Here is a 22,678-nt window from a genome sequence, read left to right on the forward strand (position 1 = left end):
TCATCTCATTAGTATATACTGTACTCTATACCATCTACTGCATCTTGCCTATGCCGTTCGGCCATCGCTCATCCATATATTTATATGTACATATTCTTATTCATTCCTTTACACTTGTGTGTAAAAGGTAGTTGTTGTGAAATTGTTAGATTACTTGTTAGATATTACTGCACGGTCGGAACTAGAAGCACAAGCATTTCACTACACTCACATTAACATCTGCTAACCATGTGTATGTGACCAATAAAATTTGATTTGATTTGATTTTGAGTCTGTCAGTGAGTCAGTCAGACAGTGAGTCAGTCAGTGAGTCTGTCAATGAGTCTGTCAGTGAGTCAGTGATTCAGTCAGTGAGTCAGTGATTCAGTCAGTGAGTCAGTCAGTCAGTCGCCAGTCAGTCAGTCCCAGGCAGACAGTGGTGGCTGGCCCAGGGTTGTTAGCTACCGTAGGTTCATAAGTGCTACTGTCTAGAAACTCTAGTTGTTCAGCAGTGTAACTGCACGGCCTGGGGGCTGGTCTGGTCTGGGGGCTTGGCTGGGCTCCTCCTCTCATCTCTAATAAATCCTCTATTTACCTGGACAGCCGGTCCGTTTACCCAGGCCAGACTCAGACGACAGGCATTGTCTTAAACACAAGTTTCCTGACGGTTAAGCTGTTGTGTCCTAATAAAGCGTGACAGCAGATAGACGGAGCCTGCTGCGACACAGAGGGAGGAAGCAGTTGGAGAAAGTAAAAGAGAGAGAAGGAGGGAGCGGGAGAAGGTAAAGAGAGAGAAGGAGAGGTAAAGAGAGAGCGAAACAGACAGCAAATAGAGCGTTTGTTGGTTTTAGGAATTAACTGGTTCTGCTTTTCTCTTGTATCTGTTTGTCTCTGTCATTATGGCGCAGACTGAGCCGGCTGCAAACACGCAGGTATGATTTTGGGTTAAGGCGATGAATCATCTCAAAATGAGGATCAATTCGGCAAACGGCTAGCTGATAAATAATGTAAGCTTTTCTCTGAGCCTCAGAGTGATTCATTAGAGCTAGGTCCGATGGGAACCTTCTGCTGAATTTCAAAAAATGTACGTGGGTTGTAGAGAGAAGACCCTCCCTTTCTCTCCCTCTCGCCCTCTCTTCCCCTCCCCCCGCTCTACCTCTGTAGAGATGATATTAGTATTTCACTGTTGTCCAAGTGATATGATCACCAGTATGGCAGCCGTGGCTCAGTAACTGGTCAAAGCTGGCTAACTGAGTGTTACCTGGCAACGGAAGCAGCTCCGTTGCGCTGGGTTTTTAGGCAATGGTGAATTATGCATTGTTTGTTTAGCCGACGCAGTCCTGAAATATGCCTTTGTTTACTCGGTCACTGTTGAGACCTCCACAGCGATTTTCTGCGAGGGAATAATCAGACTTTTACAGGAAAAACTGAATTTTGACAGCGCTGGGCCTTTAAGTGCCAGTTGTGAAAAATCCAGATCAAAACCTGAAGTCGCCTTCTCACTCAAGTCCACTCACTCTTCCTCTCCTATGTGTTCCTCTGTTCTAGACTGCGGCGGCAGAAGAGCCCGGGCCTGTTTGGGAAGATGAGGTCAGCTCGGTTCAGCCCGGAGAACCCAGATGGACCGCCCAGCGACCCAGACGAAGAGGAGGAGGAGCTACAGATCCAGATCCCATGAACAAAGGACGGACACACGGACTCTTGACTTAGGGCCTCTTCATTTCCCACCGTGTGAGTCCCGTAGACAGACAGACTGATAGTTGGACGGATGTGATCTTGACGCACACTCACCTCCATTGACCTGGCTCATCCTGTTAGAGACAAACACTGGCACCTGGTTGCCATGGAAACCTGTCACCACCTGTACCTGTGAACTACAGCGCTACCAGCAGGGGCCCAGAGGGAGCCCTCGCTACACTACGACTGACAGTACACTACACTACCACACTCCGGTACAACCCACAGTGCACTGCAGTTACAAGCCACTACGGCCTGAGCCTACAGCCCTCCAACTCCCTACACCTCAACCATCATTACTATCACTCCCATATCTTCAACACCCGCGGTGTTGAAAAAACACTCTCTCAAACGCTCTCGCACTCCTCAGGCGAAAGCTCATGCCTCCTCTTTCACCCTTCCATCCCTTTCTCTTTGCGTCCCGAGTTACTTCACCCAGCGAATGTTGTACAGTATCCTTCCTGATGTATATAAAAAAAAAAACACTCAAGAAAGGGGTGTTGACCTAGCTGTGACGTTCCAGCAGTGCTCTGGGAATGTTATGTAATGCGTTTGGATTTGTGTCGTTAGCTGTACATACCGTTCAGTAGAGTAAGGGCGTTTAGCCCTCAGGTCACTGTGCGATGGGTGTGTGCTCGGCGCCAGGCACCTGGGGTCGTCATTAGTTCATCAGTGTTTTGGGCTCAGCCTCAGACAGCTAAATCATTCCAGTATTCTTGGGAGAGACTGGGACTGGATATGAAGGCCCTTCACTGCTATGTCCCCTTGTCCCCTCACCGTAACCACTAAGGGACAAGGTGCTTGTGTAGAGGACGGGTCTGTTAGACCTACAGTATAAACTTCTCGACATCGTGGGTTGTTCATTCTGAAAGAGAAGTTTGTGGTCAGCACACACATCCTTAAATAAAGCGTAGGTGCCGGGCTAATTAAGTATATACTAGAAAAGAACAGAAAAGGCCTGCACACTGCACGGTTTTGATCCGGAAGGGTCTTCGTCAGGCCAAGACCCTTGTGGATCGGAACGTTGTCAATGATGTGGTAATTGGGAGCATCTTCAGTGTGCAGGCCTTTCTGTTCAGTTCATTCTGAAAGCAATAAGACATCGGCTATCACTCCCACTTACTCATCTGCTACTACAGGGACCAAGTTATTTGTAACGGTCATGCAAATTATTTATGTTGATGTTTTTGATAATTGATCTGTACTGTGAACCACAGTGGGGTTTTTTTGTATTTAGCTCTATAAATGTTAAGTGTACGTATAAACCTTGCGTTATTTGTCTCTCTTCGTGAGCATCGTCTCAGGTGTGTGTGTGTGTGTGTGTGTGTGTGTGTGTGTGTGTAAGACTGCGTAATATCTCTCCCTGCGTGGGGGGGTAAGCGTTTGAACGCTTTATTGTGCCATGAAAGAAGCTCAGTATTACTTTCAGGGCCAAGGTGTAGGTGAATCATGAAATGAAAGACAGCCACATGTGTTCTCCCTCAAAAACAAGACACGTCTATCTTCGAATGTAATATCTTCCTCGTCTCAGGGTAGAAGAGACACTCCATGGATGTTGTTTACGTCCTTGTGTTAATTCATTGGGAATCTGCTCAACAGACACGGTGTGGTCCAGCCTACTGCAGGGACGTTTCCCCGTAGTTCCATCAGTCTTACCACACCTAGCCTCTTAAAGGTCTGGATCTAATGGATCTCCCAGCCCTCTGTCAGCAGCGTAGTATCGCACAGGAAGCTCCCCGAACAGGAGCTGTTCTTCCCTCCCATGGTCTTGTCGTCCTCCTCAGGACTCTCGTGTTCTCCCACATTAAACTTTAAAGCCTGTTTTTATCTCCTCCCTTTCCTCTCCCTCTAGGTGATGAATAATGATGCGGTACAGTCACCGTGGGAGGTTTGCCAGGCTTTGGTAATGTAATCCCTCTCTTCAGAGACCAAAACAAGCCACCAGTGCTTCAGGAGGGTTAGACTCTCAACTCTACTCCACCACACACAGACAACGTGTTGCTACTGTATGACAGTGCAACATGGCGTACATTTTGTGTCATTGTTCTATTTGTGCCAGTGGATTGACTTGAACATCCCATGGCTGTTGTACTGTAACATAAAGTGACATTCACCCAAACTCTGTAATGAGTCATATGATAGGATTGTACACTGAGTGTACAAACCATTATGAACACCTGCTATTTCCATGACATAGACTGACCAGGTGAATCCAGGAGAAAGCTATGATCCTTTATTGATGTCACCTGTTAAATCCACTTCAATCAGTGTAGATTGAGGGGAGGAGACGGGTTAAAGAATGATTTTTTTAAGACTTGAGACATGGATTCTGTATGTGTGCCATTCAGACGGTGAATAGGCAAGACAAAAGATTGAAGTGCCTTTGAACGGGGTATGGTAGTAGGTGCCAGGCACACCTGTTTGAGTGTGTCAAGAACTGCAACGCTGTTGGGTTTTTCACGCTCAACAGTTTTCTGTGTGTATCAAGAATGGTCCACCACCCAAAGGACATCCAGCCAACTTGACAAAACTGTGGGAAGAATTTGAGTCAACATCGGTCAGCATCCCTGTGGAACGCCTTTGACACCTTGTTGAGGCCATGCCCCAACAAATTGAGGCTGTTCTGAGGGCAAAAGGGGGTTCAACTCAATATTAGGAAGGTGTTCCTAATGTTTTGTACAATCAGTGTATATTCACCTCTTCCTCAGACCTGTATGGTTGTTCATGTTTTGACACTGAGGTATTGACAGGGCAGACTCCACAGGGCAGGTTCTCTCCACTTTGGCCTTTTCACTCTGTTCTCTCCTCTCTGTCCTCTCTTCTCTGCCCTCTCCTCTCTGTCCTCTCTTGTCTCTCCTCCTCTCTGTCTTCTTCTCTCTGGCCTATCCTCTCTGGCCTCTTCTCTCTGTCCTCTCTCATGTGACCAGAGCTCTGGGATGGCTCTCTGATGTCCAGTGTACTGAAGACAATTCATTACAGCTCATTAAGCCCAGTGCATAAGGACACAGAGAGAGAGATAGAAGCAAACAGACTGAAAAGGATGAGAAGGGGAGAGTTCTGTCTAACAGCTTTGATCAGATCATTGGAATTAGGCTTCAGACTGTTCATCAATACCAACCATTGGCAGGCTGGGCGTTGGTGTCCGTTAGTAAGCAGAACAGGGATTGTTTTGCTTCTGTCTAATTCTATGCCCAGGCTATGTTGTACACATTTGTGTGGTCACATTCATGCGAGTGTAATTGTATGGGTTTGAGTCTGTGTGTTGTGTTCTCTCTAAGCACACTGGGGGCTGTGTTTCTGGGGCTGTCTGAGCTTCATGCTGCGTCAGGTTCTGTTCAGGCCCATTGGTTGCTGGGCCATTACTGAGGAGGCCCCAGTCACTCAGTCCCTGCGTCAGTTAGAGTCCCAGCTCTGCTATTCTCTGCTCTGCTCTACTCTGCTGTGTGGCTTCCCTCCCAGTCAGAGACCATTAGCATGAACGACAGCAGGAGGAGGACCCAGATTACACCGCAGAGAGAGAGAGAGACAACGCTCCTCTTTCCTCCTCCTCTGTCCCTCTCTCTTTGTTGAAGTCTCCTCTCTTTCTCTGCTCTCGCTGCACCATGCCTGCTTGAGTGTTACCAAAGCTGACGCCAGGTTTTGTCTTTCCCTGTTCAACTGTAGCAAGACCTGCACGTACTTTTTCAAAGGCGTTACTGGCACGCACTAATAATTCACTATTCTGCATTACTGTATGGCTTGTACTGTAAGAATACTGTAAGAAATAATGTAGGCCTAAATCCATGTTATTATAATCCCTATATGTGTTCTATAGGAATCTATATTTGTACCGTACATGGGCACTCTGTATCTCTCTCTCTCTCTCTCTCTCTCTCTCTCTCTCTCTCTCTCTCTCTCTCTCTCTCTCTCTCTCTCTCTCTCTCTCTCTCTCTCTCTCCTACACACTCACTCACGCTTGGGTGAATCTCTCCACTGGCTCTCTAGTGTTCAGTGGCAACTTAAATGAGATGGAGATAGACCAATGGTAACTCTGCTTGACTTTTAGCCCTGAGCCAACAATACCAGGCTATGGTGTGCTCTGGCTCTTCTCTGGCAGACATGCTAGTAATTATAGTGTGTGATATGAACCCCCTCAGACAGGGAAGCTTCATGAATATTTTATACTACTCTGATTAAGCTCCATGTAGGTTAAAGAACTAAATCATAGATCAGCCTCAAATACCATTTCCTCCTTTTGATGACGCCTGGAAGGCTATTTGTTGCGTTAGTCCCCGTGTGTGTGTGTGTGTATGTGTGTAGCAAGTGTGTATGATGAATGAAAGAGAGGGAGTGCGCGCATGCTGTACCGAATGTGCCTGTTGATATGCTGCATTGTTATTCCTGAGAGCGGTTTCCCTGTTCCCTCCACTGGGATGACTGGCATGATACAGTACCACACCATTGTGGGTTGCTCTGACTGCATCTGTCTCTGGGACTCACTCTGCTCTCCCTTCTCTCTTCTCTCACACCGTCTTTGTTCAGCAAGACGCTCTCAACACCCTCGAGTACAACGTGCATCGCAGAAGTGTGAAAAGGTACAGTGCGGTGGGATAGACTGACACGGCATCCGTGCCCTGACTGTGTTTGACTGTTCTTCGGTATTACGACATTGACAACTGATACCAGGCTGCATGACTAGAGAGCGTTCATAGAGGGAACGTTCTTCATAGCTTCAAGCAGATCTCTGATTCTCAGTCTTCAGGATACTCACTCAACCAATGTGTCCAACCCACTGTTTCTCCTACCTACCCACTGCTGCATGCTACTGACCCATCTGGTTATAGATGAACCCTTCCGCTTCCACACCAGCCCCTGGTCTGCTCCCACCGGCAAAATATCACTCCGTCATGTATGAGTGCACCGCGATCTTCCTCATGTTGACATGCTGTTCACTTCAGTTGGTTGCACCAAAATGTGATTGGATACTGAGTTGAAAAACGCGACGGAATCTCTTGTCTATTCCCGCCTCATTCCAATATACGCCGAGTGTACAAAACATCAGGAACACCGGCTCTTTCCATGACATGGACTGACCAAAGCTACGATGCCTTATTGATGTCACTTGTTAAATCCACTTCGATCAGTGTAGATGAAGGGGAGGAGACGGGTTAAAGGATATGTAAGCCTTGAGACATGGATTGTGGGTTGGACTGCAACGTTGCTGGGTTTTTCACGCTCAACAGTTTCCTGTGTGAATGTTCCACTATGCAAATGGTCCAAATTGTCCACCAACCAGCCAACTTGACACGACTGTGGGAAGCATTGGAGTCAACATGGGTCAGCATCCCTGTGGAAAACGTTCGACACCTTATAGAGTCCATGCCCTGACGAATTGAGGCTATTCTGAGGGAGGAGGTGCAACTCAATATTAGGAAGGTGTTCCTAATGTTTGGCATACTCAGTGTACATTATACACACGTAACATAACTATGGAATGGTATAATGACAGATAGGCATATCCACATAGTTTCACATACAACACACCCACACACACAATCTGCTAACAACAGGTAATTGAATGTGCGATCTCAGCTCGCTCCCATGGGTGTTTGTCAGTGGAAGAGGAAAGTAATAACTGTGTGGGGTGAGCATGGATGCTACAACCATATAATACTGTACTGTGAGTTTTTCCACATTTTGTTGTTGGATTCAATTTAGATTTTTTTTGTCACTGGCCTACACATATTACCCCATAATGATAAAAATGTATTACAAATGAAAAGCTGAAATGTCTTGAGTTAATAAGTATTCAACCCCTTTGGTATGGCAAGCCTAAGTTCAGGAGTAAACATTTGTTTAACAAGTCACATAATAAGTTGCATGGAAACACTGTGTGCAATAATAGGATTTAACATGATTTTTGAATGACTAAGTTACAGTTTTGACTTAAATCTGCTGGAAAATCTATGGCAAGACCTGAAAATGGTTGTATAGCAATGATCAACAACCAATTTGACAGAGCTTCAAGAATTTTGAAAGGAATAATAGGCAAATGTTGCACAATCCAGGTGTGGAAAGCTCTTAGAGACTTACCCAGAAAGACTTGCAGCTGTAATCACTGACAAAGTTAAATCGAACATGTATTATCTCAAGGGGCTGAATACTTATGTAATGAAGATATACAGTGCCTTGCAAAAGTATTCACCCCCCTTGGCGTTTTTCCTATTTTGTTGCATTACAACCTGTAATTTAAATTGATTTTTATTTGGATTTCATGTAATGGACATACACAAAATAGTCCAAATTGGTGAAGTGAAATTTAAAAAATAACTGGAAAAGTGGTGCGTGCATACAGTATGTATTCACTCCCTTTGATATTAAGCTCCTAAATAAGATCTGGTGCAACCAATTAGCATCAGAAGTAACATAATTAGTTAAATAAAGTCCACCTGTGTGCAATCTAAGTGTCGCATGATCTGTCACATGATCTCAGTGTATATATACACCTGTTCTGAAAGGCCCAGAGTCTGCAACGCCATTAAGTAAGGGGCACAACCAAGCAAGCAGTACTATGAAGACCAAGGAGCTCTCCAAACAGGTCAGGGAAAAAGTTGTGGAGAAGTACAGATCAGGGTTGGGTTATAAAAACAAATAGCCGAAACTTTGAACAACCCACGGAGCACCATTAAATCCATTATAAAAAAAATGGAAAGAATATGGCACCACAACAAACCTGCCAAGAGAGGGCCGCCCACCAAAACTCACGGACCAGGCAAGGAGGGAATTAATCAGAGAGGCAACAAAGAGACCAAAGATAACCCTGAAGGAGCTGCAAAGCTTCACAGCGGAGATTGGAGTATCTGTCCATAGGACCACTTTAAGCCGTACACTCCACAGAGCTGGGCTTTACAGAAGAGTGTGCAGAAAAAAATAAGCAACCATGTTTGGTGTTCGCCAAAGGCATGTGGGAGACTCCCCAAACATATGGAAGAAGGTACTCTGGTCAGATGAGACAAAAATTTTGCTTTTTTGCCATCAAGGAAAACGCTATGTCTGGCGCAAACCCAATACCTCCCATCATCCCGAGAACATCACCCCCACAGTGAAGCATGGTGGTGGCAGCATCATGCTGTGGGGATGTTTTTCATCAGCAGGGACTGGAAAACTGGTCAAAATTGAAGGAATGATGGATGGCGCTAAATACGGGGAAATTCTTGAGGGAAACCTGTTTCAGTCTTATAGAGACATACCCCAAGAGACTTGCACCTGTAATTTCTGCAAAAGGTGGCTCTACAAAGTATTGACTTTGGAGGGGTTGTCACGTCCTGACCATTGAGTGCTCTTATTTTCTATGGTAGAGTAGGTCAGGGCGTGACTGTGGGGTTTATCTAGTTTATTTTTTCTATATTGTGTTCTAGTTTCTTTTTTCTATGTTGGGGTTTTTGTATGATTCCCAATTAGAGGCAGCTGGTCATCGTTGTCTGTAATTGGGGATCATATTTAAGTAGTTGTTTTTCCCACCTGTGTTTGTGGGAGATTATTTTGAGTTTGAACTTTTTTAAATATTTGTTTTAACTATTTAACTTGTTTGCCATGTTGCTTCAGATATAAAACAAAACCGTGAATGATGATGAGTACTTTGTCAGTATGCTTTTAAGCTTTTGTTTATTTATATATATTACATGTTGCACCTCTGTCGTCACGGTTTGTGTTTTGTTTATAGTTTACTGTTTGTTTGGCTAAGTTTCACTATATAATAAAGATGTGGAACGATACGCACGCTGCGCCTTGGTCCGTTCTTATACACAGTCGTGACAGGGGTGAATAGTTATGCACGCTCAAGTTTTCCGATTTTTTTGGTCTTATTTCTTGTTTGTTTCACAGTAAAACATATTTTACATCTTCAAAGTGGTAGGCATGTTGTGTAAATCAAATGATACAAACCCCCCAAAAATCTATTTTAATTCCAGGTTGTAAGGCAACAAAATAGGAAAAATGCCAAGGGGGTGAATACTTTCGCAAGCCACTGTATTAGTGTTTATTTTGATTTTATTTTACAAATGTTGGAATTTTTCTTCCACTTTGACATTACATTGTATTTTGTGTAGATTGTTGACAACAACTTATGATTATATAAATCCATTTTAATCCCACTTTGTAACACAACAAAATGTTTAAAAAAATCAAGGGGTGTGAATACTTTCTGAAGACACTGCATGTGTGTGTACATCTAGGTGTGTACCGGTAAGTGCTCCATTTCTGGGAGTGTTCAGCAGACACACAATTATGTGACAGAGGACTTGTTAATATTATATCATTTCAAATCACTTTTCATTTTCTCTCGGGCCTCTTTTGTCCCCCCCCCCCCCCCCCCCCCCCCCCCCTCTCTCTCCCTCTCCTCTCGCTCTCTCTCTGTCTCTCTCCCTCCTTGTCTTGGTATTTCACAATAGGCCTGGGTATTCTGTACAGTGTGTATTGCCCCCCTCTTCACAGACCTGTGCTGTGTGTCATAGCGGAGCCGTCAGTGTTTGTAGCCCAGACCAGAGTTCGTTATGTTCATTTAGTCCATTGTGTAATCACTCAGCCTTTCTCATTATGAAGCTAATGGGTTTGAGGCAGGAAAGGAGTAGATTAAATTGATCGGAGCATAATTATGCTTTGGGACCAGCGGATATTCACTTTAATCTCTGGATGTGTGAGAGCACATGCCTTTGTCTGGGGGTGTGTGTGTGTGTGTGTGTGTGTGTGTGTGTGTGTGTGTGTGTGTGTGTGTGTGTGTGTGTGTGTGTGTGTGTGTGTGTGTGCGTGCGCGAGTGTGTGTGCCTGTGTGTGTGTGTGTCTGTGTGCCTGTGTGTGTGTGTCTGTCTGTGTGTGTGTGAAGGACATTGTGTGTGTGAAGGACATTGTGTGCGGCATATGTACAGTATAGTATATTATGTGTTTGTAAATTTAGCTATTCTGCTCCAAGCCATGTGCACAGACATTCATATTTTATTGTTTTTATTTTCCCTTACTCTGTGAGAATGTTTGACTTTCAATTTTTAAATCGCCTGTGTCATTCACTTTTAGCTGCACAACAAGCAACTGGCCTTTAGGTGCATTATTTTCTCTTTTACATGTTATTTTCCTTCCTGTTCTATTTTCATTGATTCATGATGGTTTTTTTTAACAGGTTGTTACATGTGAGTCATATGTGTGGGACTAACAGCCATCCCGCTACATCACAGCACAGCTACTCTGTGTGTCAGCCGTGTTCTGATGGGGCGATGATATTACAGCTGGAGCTACACTTCTCCAGGTGACATCCAGATGCCCATTGGTAGGGGCACACACGCCCGCACACACACACGCACACACACACAATCCAGTATTTTGACTCTTGCAGGGCTGGTACTTGCCATCGAGACTATGAGACTGACAGGTGAGATCAACATACTGTGTCCTCAACACACGTTGTTGGAGTTGGCTGGTGGCCAGAAGTGTGTTTCATAACTTGGATGTGATTGAAAGGTAATTTGTAATTTAGACATTGTCAACAGGGAAGTTGTTTCTCTTGGATTTGATGAATGAATAATGAAACTGAGAGTTTTAACCTTTTACTTTAATCTATTTCCCCACTTGCTAGAGACTCACACACCCACACAAATGGCAATTTGGCTGTGCGAAGGAGATAGCTATAATCTAGAGTTAAGGCCTCTTAAAAATATTGCCTTTACTGCTTGACGAAATATGGCAAATGTTGTAAAATGAGAGAGTTTGACACTGGTGTAGATGCGCTGTGAGATCTACCCGTGCATCTGTGAGAGAATATACTGGACATCTCAGTTACTGTTGAGAACAGGGAGCTAGTTAGGGGTCAAGAGGGGTAAAACAGTATAAGGATTGGTTGAGGTGATCATTTTGAACAGGATTTGATCAATACTTCAAAGCTGCGACGATGCTGTTCGTAATGTGTTATCATCACAAGGCTACAGTAAGTGCACAGGCATGGAGAAAACATCAATTGAGCTTCTTTATCCCGAATTTCATTTCATTTCATTCAATTCTAATCTTCAATTCCAATAAAACCGGGGCAATCTGGTGAGTTTAAATATGTCATTTCTTATTCCATTTTGTGAGAGATTTGTCCCCACAGAGTGAGGAGGCAGCTAGGAAATGGTGACAGGACAATCAGTTGGGATTTCGAAAGAAAGGAACAAGAAAACAAAAATAAAAAAAAGTCCTCACTGCTGTCAGAGTGTAAAAAAAAGAGTGTGCTGGATTCCAGAAAATAACAGACAGCAAATAGGGGAAAAATAGACATTATTTCCTCACTGGCAACAAAATACTCCATCCCTTTTCCTTTCATAATTTTTTTTTACTTTGCCTCTAATGTGTTTGTCGTACATCAAAGTCCCGCCGCGTTTTTCTCGTCATGTTCTTGGCTTCCCTTCCAAGCATCACGAAGCTCTGTCTCAGCACAGACATATCCAACAGAAAGACATTCCATCTGGGATTTCTCACAGAGCAGATTTCATTTCTCCACATGTCTTTTTGCTTTCTCTCAGATACACTGTGTCACATGGCCCTCATGCGATGTACTGTATATCCCAACGACCACACCCCCCAAAATAGGAATTATTAAAACACCCTTGAAATGAATAGCTCTATTTTCTGCTGAAGTACAGAGTACTTGGCACTTTACTAGCACTGGTAGTAGGGGTATCAATGATTTTTTAAAATATTTTTGGTAGAATCTGTAACCTTATCAACTGTCATAACAATTTGATAAATGTGTGGTGTTGATACATTATGGTTGACAGGAAACTATGTACACTACCACTTTCAGGGCTCAACCTGCCTTTAGACTGACTGTCGCTGTGTTCCTTACCTCTGGGTAAGAGACACAAATCAATTCTGCTTGCTCTGTGTCACATAGTATTTCTGTCAACAAGCAGCTATTTGTGTTAAAATAAAAACAAACCTTCTGGTCTACAGTTTTCTCTGTTAAATAAAAACGGTCGATGCTGAGTCTCCTGTATCCAGTGCACAGTGAGTCCTGGGCCCATATCCACAAAGCGTCTCAGAGTACGAGTGCTGATCTAGGATCTGTCCATACATTATGATCTCAAAGTCAAAAGTGATGCTAGATTTGCACTCCAACTCTGAGATGATTTGTGGATACGGGCTTTGTGAGACTCTCTTAGGTCTGTCTCTTTGGTTTATAGCACCAAGCCCAGCGCATGACGGAGAGGCACTTAGGGTGGCTACAGTCACCTGATTAAGATTTGAAGACTTCCACTACACTCTTAGAAAAATAAGTGCTACATAAAACCATAATGGGTTCTTCAATTGTCCCCCTTGGTGAACCCTCAGAAAATAACTATTTTTGGTTCCAAGTAGTAACCCTTTCACTAATACAATGTCCTACGTGTAACCCTTTCACCACAAAAAGTTTCAATGTACAACCTTTTTTACCACCAAAGGGTTCTACCTGGAACCAAAAAGGGTTTTCTTATAGGAAAAAATAGTGTACTTGAAACAATACTTGAAAATGCTTGCAATACTACAGTGGGGGAAAAAAGTATTTGATCCCCTGCTGATTTTGTACGTTTGCCCACTTACAAAGAAATTATCAGTCTATAATTTTAATAGAAGGTTTATTTGAACAGTGAGAGACAGAATAACAACAAAAAAATCCAGAAAAACACATGTCAAAAATGTTATAAATTGATTTGCATTTTAATGAGGGAAATAAGTATTTGACCCCTCTGCAAAACATGACTTAGTACTTGGTGGCAAAACCCGTGTTGGCAATCACAGAGGTCAGACGTTTCTTGTAGTTGGCCACCAGGTTTGCACGCAACTCAGGAGGGATTTTGTCCCACTCCTCTTTGCAGATCTTCTCCAAGTCATTAAGGTTTCGAGGCTGACGTTTGGCAACTCGAACCTTCAGCTCCCTCCACAGATTTTCTATGGGATTAAGATCTGGAGACTGGCTAGGCCACTCCAGGACCTTAATGTGCTTCTCCTTGAGCCACTCCTTTGTTGCCTTGGCCGTGTGTTTTGGGTCATTGTCATGCTGGAATACCCATCCACGACCCATTTTCAATGCCCTGGCTGAGGGAAGGAGGTTCTCACCCAAGATTTGACGGTACATGGCCCTTTCCATCGTCCCTTTGATGCGGTGAAGTTGTCCTGTCCCCTTAGCAGAAAAACTCCCCCAAAGCATAATGTTTCCACCTCCATGTTTGACGGTGGAGATGGTGTTCTTGGGGTCATAGGCAGCATTCGTCCTCCTCCAAACACGGCGAGTTGAGTTGATGTCAAAGAGCTCTATTTTGGTCTAATCTGACCACAACACTTTCGCGAGTTGTCCTCTGAGTCATTCAGATGTTCATTGGCAGACTTCAGACGGGCCTGTATATGTATTCTTGAGCAGGGGGACCTTGCGGGCGCTGCAGGATTTCAGTCCTTCACGGCGTAGTGTGTTACCAATTGTTTTCTTGGTGATTATGGTCCCAGATGCCTTGAGATCATTGACAAGATCCTCCCGTGTAGTTCTGGGCTGATTCCTCACCGTTCTCATCATCATTGCAACTCCACGAGGTGAGATCTTGCATGGAGCCCCAGGCCGAGGGATATTGACAGTTCTTTTGTGTTTCTTCCATTTGCGAATAATCGCACCAAATGTTGTCACCTTCTCACCAAGCTGCTTGGCGATGGTCTTGTAGCCCATTCCAGCCTTGTGTAGGTCTACAATCTTGTCCCTGACATCCTTGGAGAGCTCTTTGGTCTTGGCCATGGTGGAGAGTTTGGAATCTGATTGATTGATTGCTTCTGTGGACAGGTGTCTTTTATACAGGTAACAAGCTGCGGTTAGGAGCACTCCCTTTAAGAGTGTGCTCCTAATCTCAGCTCGTTACCTGTATAAAAGACACCTGGGAGCCAGAAATCTTTCTGATTGAGAGGGGGTCAAATACGTATTTCCCTCATTAAAATGCAAATCAATTTATAACATTTTTGACATGCGTTTTTCTGGATATTTTTGTTGTTATTCTGTCTCTCACTGTTCAAATAAACCTACCATTAAAATTATAGACTGATCCTTTCTTTGTAAGTGGGCAAATGTACAAAATCAGCAGGGGATCAAATACTTTTTTCCCCCACTGTAAGTCCTTTCTCATGGTGACCTAGTTTGGCCACACCTAGAGCTGTGTTAGGAGGATTAAGGGGCACAAAGCATTTCTCCCTCCTGCCCCTCTGGCTCTCCTCTCCCCTGGGGCACTGGCGGGCAGACTGGCTACACCTCTGTGAGTCATGTGACGACACAGAGCATGTGAGAGGAGAGCGCTCAGCTGCTTTTTGTTCTCCCGGAGAGAGGAGATGAAGACAGAGTGTCTGGTCTCAGTGACAGTAATTACAGGTCCTGTCACCTGACTCCATTCTACCCCTCCATTAGAAACGACACAGGCTGTCATAGCGTACACCCAACACCCCCCCTCCTCACCCCTCCCCATCCCCCCCACCCTCCTCTCCTCCTATTGATTGAGAGTTCAGAAGCGATGTGTGGTAATGGAGTTGATGTGAGTTCAGTTTCCACTGAACAAAATGTGCTGGTACAGTGTAATGCGGTCGGTCACAACTTGTTGAAGGGCCTGTCAAGGTTCAGGTTAGATGACTTATTGTGTCTCCCTGTCTAAGTGGCTTACAAACAGGTTGCTGTGTCCAGACTGTCTGTGTGTACTGTGGCCTGGTGTTCTTTTTCCTCCACACCAGGAGAGCAGGTAAAGTTCAGACTGCATGCTCGGTTGGAGTTCAGTGATAGACACAGCACAGTCCAAGCTCCACCATTTTTTTGCATAGTGGTGTGTGTTTCTTGATGTATGGAGCTGACTGTTCTTGTCTCTTGTCTACTCTACAGACCCTCATCCTCATATTCTTCCTCCTCTCCTTTCAGTGCGCACACTCAAATAATAGCGTGACCAAGTGTTGGGTTGAGCACTTCTACAGAGTACAGATCAACTTTATTATCCCACCAGGGGGAAATTCATTTGGTCATGTGCTTTAAAATACAGTACATAAAACATAAAAACAGAATAATACACAATAAAAATTCATTTGAAAGTGCAATAGCTTACATATTTACAGTGAAAGTGTAATATGCTGTACACTTAATTAAACCTCTACTGGCTAGCCAGCCAGCCAGCTAGCGTTAGCTAGCTAGCTAACAGTTTACTTGAACTTGAAATGAAAACAACTTTCTGACAATTAGAAACATGTCATATCTGAAAATTTAGCTAGCTAGACTCTCTTACCCGTATACATGGATGGACGCTTCTCCCTCTCTGTCACGGATGCCATGGTTACCCTTAGTTTGAAGATGTAATCCGAAGGCTTCAGTGTGTTCTCTTTTCGACTCTGTCTGCATATTTGCAATCAAACGCCAGAATTTTCTCCATCTCCTTAGCTATCATACTCTAATTCCACTGATTTCAAAACTTGGTCCTCCAGAAAGTGGAGAGCAACACTTATGCAGTTCTACTACGTGACATCTTTCAAAAAAGCCACGTTAGAAAGGATTACCTACACATACTGAAGCGTGCTACATGGCAGACCAATCCGAACTCATCTCTCGGCATGTCCAGCCCACTCATTTCCTCTGACAATCATGGCTAGCAGGAAGGTTGCTCACTTTTTCCATGGCTAAACCAACTAGGCTCGTAATTTAACAATTTATTCATATTTACAGATGGCATACAAGTTTGTTATTAAGGCACATGAAAGTTCACATGTTCCAGAAGGCATTTCTGCCAAAAAACGCATTTTGATTAAAATGTGAATTAATGACGCGCAACATAAGCCTAGTTTCCTAAAATGAGTCACATTTTTGGAGGATGAGTTTTGTGATTCTTGGTCTATACCAATTATCCTTCCCGTAGTCTTGATCAAGCACTGAATCACTTGCACTTTCTTAAAAGGCCAATCAGTTCAGTAGTGCAGTTAGGTGGAGTGGTCTCCATGTTTGTCAAGGAAATATCTTTTATGATGGGCTCTTATCTACAGGAGAGGGGTTTCTTACCTTTCCTGGAAGGTAACAGACAAAAGCAGACTCTCATGGTGCGTATTAATCCAAGACCTGAATTGGTCCATGGGTTGTCACAATTGAAATGTACTGTGTCATCCTTCCAAATCTTGTCTTGTTGACTTGAGGCTATGTTCAAGGTAAAGTACTGAATGTGCAGGAACACATTGTTTGGGTAATGTTACTGATGCTATGCTCCTGACTTTGTGGAATGGCAGATGATGTGTGCCAAGAAGTGACAGATGTGTTTGTTATCACTCAATTGGGAAATATTAGTTGCCATGAGATGATATGAAATTTTAGAGATAGAGCTGTGGAAGAGGTAGAGAGAACCTGGTTTGTATTTGAGAGAGCCAAATTCTGCATGAAACAAAGGATGAGAATGTATCTCATAGGAGTGTTTAACAGGAGACGTCTTTGAGCTGGAAGGCACAAGTATATTCTCCATCCGAGCTTGAAGAAATGATGCTGTTTTGCCATCTGTTATGTGAAATACACAGTTCGGATTTGAAAACTTCACTTTTATTGCCCCCGATGCATGTAAAATAGCATTTGTTTCTGTGCTTACTCTTAATTTGCACATTTAATGGCCTGCCAAATGGGAGCTCCATGCTAATGAAGCCGTGCCATTCTGTCTGTCTCTCCACCGCAGGAGTGTATTTCACAGCAGGGGTGATTTCCCTTTGTTTTATGTCATTATAAATTAATGCATTTTGCATTATGATACTAATTTCCCTGTTCACTGCCTCCTCTTTTACTTGCTTGTTTTGATAGTTAACTGTGTGTGAATGTGCGTGTGCACACCTGTGCGCACACCTGTGCGTGCATGCGTACATGCATGCTCTTTGTTTACAGGTATGACATGCAGATAACATAATACGTTTTGGAGTATCAGGAGTATTTTCTGTTTCTGCAACTGATCTGCAGACTACACTCCTATGAGTAAGCCTGTCTCTTAGGGCAGTGGTTCTCAAACTATGGGTCTGGAAACACTTCTGAACTCTGGGTCGCTACAGGGGTCCAGGTGTGTCGCTGGATTACATTTTTTTGTGCATTGCAAAACATTTAATATAAAATATATATATATATAAATATATACATATGTAACAGTGTAGGTTCCGTCCCTCTCTTCGCCCCAACCCGGGCTTGAACCAGGGACCCTTGCACACATCAACAACTGACACCCACGAAGCATCGTTACCCATCACGCCACAAAAGCCGCGGCCCTTGCAACGCAAGGGGAAACCCTACTTCAAGTTTCAGAGCGAGTGACGTCACTGATTGAAATGCTATTAGCGCGCACCACTGCTAACTAACTAGCCATTTCACATCGGTTACATATATATAACTTTTGACTTTTGTATATATAAATATATATATATACAGTATAAGTCAAAGTTTGGACACACCTACTCATTCAATGGTTTTTCTTTATTTGTACTATTTTCTACATTGTAGAATAATAGTGAAGACATCAAAACTATGAAATAACACATGTAGTAACCAAAAAAGTGTTAACCTCTCTGGGCTAGGTGGCACCAAATCGTCCCACCTACGTAACAGCCAGTTGAATCCTGTGGCGCGATTTTCAAATACCTTAGAAATGCTATTACTTCAATTTCTCAAACATATGACTATTTTACAGCTATTTAAAGACAAGACTCTCGTTAATCTAACCACACTGTCCGATTTCAAAAAGGCTTTACAACGAAAACAAAACATTAGATTATGTCAGCAGAGTACCCAGCCAGAAATAATCAGACACCCATTTTTCAAGCTAGCATATAATGTCACATAAATCCAAACCACAGCTAAATGCAGCACTAACCTTTGATGATCTTCATCAGATGACAACCCTAAGACATTATGTTATACAATACATGCATGTTTTGTTCAATCAAGTTCATATTTATATCAAAAAACAGCTTTTTACATTAGCATGTGACGTTCAGAACTAGCGTACCCCCCGCAAACTTCCGGGGAATTTACTAACAATTTACTAAATTACTCACGATAAACGTTCACAAAAAGCATAACAATTATTTTAAGAATTATAGATACAGAACTCCTCTATGCACTCGATATGTCCGATTTTAAAATAGCCTTTTGGTGAAAGCACATTTTGCAATATTCTAAGTACATAGCCCAGCCATCACGGGCTAGCTATTTAGACACCCAGCAAGTTTAGCCTTCACCAAAATCAGATTTACTATAACAAAAATGTTATTACCTTTGCTGTTCTTCGGCAGAATGCACTCCCAGGACTTCTACTTCAATAACAAATGTTGGTTTGGTCCCAAATAATCCATCGTTATATCCAAACAGCGGCGTTTTGTTTGTGCGTTCTAGACACTATCCGAAATGGTAAATCAGGGTTACGAGCATGGTCATTTCGTGACAAAAAAATTCTAAATATTCCATTACCGTACTTCGAAGCGTGTCAACCGCTGTTTAAAATAAATTTTTATGCAATTTATCTCGTAAAAAAGCGATAATATACCGACCGGGAATCTGCGTTTCGGTAAATAGAGGGAAAAAAAGAAAGACGGGGGCGACCAGTGCACGCGCCTAAGCCCACTGTCCCCTGATCGGCCACTTGACAAAGGTGATAATGTGTTTCAGCCTGGGGCTGGAATGACGACATTCAGCTTTTTCCCGGGCTCTGATAGCCTATGGGAGCCGTGGGAAGTGTCACGTTACCGCAGAGATCCTTTGTTTTGGAAAGAGATGTCAAAGAAAGCCAATAAATGGTCAGACAGGCCACTTCCTGTAAAGGAATCTCTCAGGTTTTTGCCTGCCATATGAGTTCTGTTATACTCACAGACACCATTCAAACAGTTTTAGAAACTTTTGGGTGTTTTCTATCCATATCTAATAAGTATATGCATATTCTAGTTACTGGGTAGGAGTAGTAACCAGATTAAATCGGGTACGTTTTTTATCCGGCGGTGTAAATACTGCCCCCTAGCCCTAAGAGGTTAAACAAATAAAATGTATTTTAGATTTTAGATTCTTCAAAGTAGCCACCCTTTGCTTTGATGACAGCTTTGCACACTCTTGGCATTCTCTCAACCAGCTTCAGAAGGTAGTCACCTGGAATGCATTTCAATTAACAGGTGTGCATTGTTAAAAGTTCATTTGTGGAATTTCTTTCCTTCTTAATGCGTTTGAGCCAATCAGTTGTGTTGTGACAAGGTAGTGGTGGTATACAGAATATAGCCCTATTTGGTAAAAGACCAAGTCCATATTATGGCAGGAACATCTCAAATAGAGAGAAAGAGAAATGACAGTTCATCCTTACTTTAAGACATGAAGTTCAGTCAATCCGAAAAATTTCCTGAATTGTTAAAGTTTCAAGTGCAGTCGCAAAAACCATCAAGCGCTATGATGAAACTTGCTCTCATGAGGACCACCACAGGAAAGGAAGACCCAGAGTTACCTCTACTGCAGAGGGTAAGTTCATTAGCGTTACCTGAATCAGAAATTGCAGCCCAAATAAATGCTTCACAGAGTTCAAGTAACAGACACATCTCAACATCAACTATTCAGACGAGACTGAGTGAATCAGGCCTTCATGGTTGAATTGCTGCAAAGAAACCACTACTAAAGCACACCAATAAGAAGAAGAGACTTGCATGGGCCAAGAAACACAAGCAATGGACATTAGACCGGTGGAAATCTGTCCTTTGGTCTGAGGAGTCCAAATTTTAGATTTTTGGTTCCAAACACCTTGTCTTTGTAAGAAGCAGAGTAGGTGAACAGATGATCTCCACATGTGTGGTTCCCACCGTGAAGCATGGAGGAGGAGGTGTGATGGTGTGGGGGTGCTTTGCTGGTGACACTGTCAGTGATTTATTTAGAATTCAAGGCACACTTAACCAGCATGGCTACCACAACATTTTACAGTGATATGGCATCCCATCTAGTTTGTGCTTAGTGGGACTAGCATTTGTTTTTCAACAGGACAATAACCAAAAACACACCTCTCGGCTGTGTTAGGGCTATTTGACCAAGGAGGGTGATGGAGTGCTGCATCAGATGACCTGGCCTCCACAATCACCCAACCTCATTTGAGATGGTTTGGGATGAGTTGGACTGCAGAGTGAAAGAAAAGCAGCCAACAAGTGCTCAGCATATGTGGGAACTCCTTCAAGACTGTTGTAAATGCATTCCTCATGAAGCTGGTTGAGAGAATACAAAGAGTGTGTCATGACGTTACCCTCTTTGGGTACAGCGAGCACCATCCCCCTCTCTCTGCACCATCCCACCCCTCTCTCTCTCCTACACCCAGGCTGCTATTGGTCAGGTCATAAATTCCTGGAGGAGATTCTTCCTCATGGCCAGACAGTGTAGAGAGAGTGTGAGTTTTCATAGAGAGAACAAAGGAACTTCTTCCACCTCACAGAACTTGAGAACTGAACACTATTCATGTTCTGGAGAATGCATGAACGGTCGGTGAAGTAGCCAGCTACAAACTGGTCCGTTTGGTACAATTTTGTGAAACTCATGACAGACAATACAGCCACATTACCATAACCCTGTTTATACAAGAGTCTCAATTGTGAGGCTTGCATCTAATTGTTGTATAAAAGGAATGAGTAAAGATGAAACTATTTGTGAAATTATGTAATGTGATTTTAAACTGTTTAATGAAGGAAACTCCAATTCCCTTTGGAGTTTAACTAAGTCATAGGCCCGCCCCATGAGCACAGACATTGATCTGGTGTCATGGGACAGCCCCTTTCTGCTCTTCCGAATATAACCCCCACCTTGGGAATTTATCTTCAGACCATGCTTCTCTCAATTACAAGAGGGCTACGGTTTGAGTAGAGACCAAGCTTACCTCAATTACGAGAGGGCTAAGGTTTGAGCCCATTGCTGAATTCTTAACCATACCACGTGGTTAAACTCTGAGACTATCGAACCGACAGAATAAGAACAAATCTTTGATACTAATTACTAGTCTGCAGCTAGGAATTCAGTACCATTGAACGCAAAGACCAACAACCGCCAAAACAGCTATTCTATAACAACATTGCTGAATGTTACACTGAACTATCCATTCTAACCACGGCAGAGAGAGAGAGGGCGGACAAACTCTCCAAAAGAAACAAACTTTCCAACAGAGATCACGACGACACACTGAGTGTAAATATATATATTGATTGCAATTAATCCCGAATGAGTGAGCGTTCATGTGCAAAGGATGAGCATTTCAATTGTTATAATTATCAACTTTGTAGTGTCTTTTTTCTTTCGTGCCCTCCTCAGTCCCTTTGTCTAACAAGCCGCCATGCCCGTTTAGCCCACTAGGGCGCATTCCCCTATCATTTCCTTGTAACTATATCTACTGTTTGATTGTGCATTTCCATGACTATTTCATTAGTAAATAAATGATTTAAGACAATTGATGTATGGATGACTCATAGTGAAGACTGGGTTCGTGCAGATTTAAAACAACAATTTACAACGTTTGGAATAAGACTAACGTGAGGTAAATAATAAATAATTAATTGGAAGACTAATTGATCAGATATTAAAATATCTGAAAGTTATATTAGGAAAATTATAACTTTGTAATCTGAATATTTTCCTTGGTGCCCCGACTTCTTAGTTACAGTTTTTTCCAATCGCTAACACACTAAAATGACATGCACAGCACAATTATTTAAACTGACACACAGAGAGCAAAACCTCTTCTCAAGTCTCCAAAAGTTTAAACACATTTTCTGCTTTACACACATTTTGCAATTCAAAATGGCACTTTTTAAATGCACTGCACACGGTTCTCTGCATAAGACACAATCTGACATAAAGTCACGTTTGCCATTTCAAAACACTGCCTTTCAAAATGACACTACATGAGCTAATTGGCCAATACATGTGCCACCTGGCCAAACACCTCAATGGTTAATTGTT

The 22,678-nt window shown here is 43.1% G+C and overlaps 1 protein-coding gene across 1 annotated transcript in view; it reads left to right on the forward strand.

Annotated features, from left to right (window-relative positions):
- LOC106587147 (coiled-coil domain-containing protein 102A) overlaps positions 1-9,470 on the forward strand; it is an 86,246-nt gene extending 76,776 nt beyond the window's left edge. The window contains exon 9 of the mRNA XM_014175207.3: positions 1,528-9,470. Coding sequence (XP_014030682.1) covers positions 1,528-1,657 — 130 coding nt within the window. The 3' untranslated portion in view covers positions 1,658-9,470. The remainder of the gene's footprint in view (positions 1-1,527) is intronic.
- Positions 9,471-22,678: the final 13,208 nt, after the last annotated feature.

This window comes from Salmo salar, chromosome 26, assembly GCF_965601325.2.
Source record: "Salmo salar chromosome 26, fSalSal1, whole genome shotgun sequence".
In the NCBI taxonomy this organism is placed as follows: domain Eukaryota; kingdom Metazoa; phylum Chordata; class Actinopteri; order Salmoniformes; family Salmonidae; genus Salmo; species Salmo salar.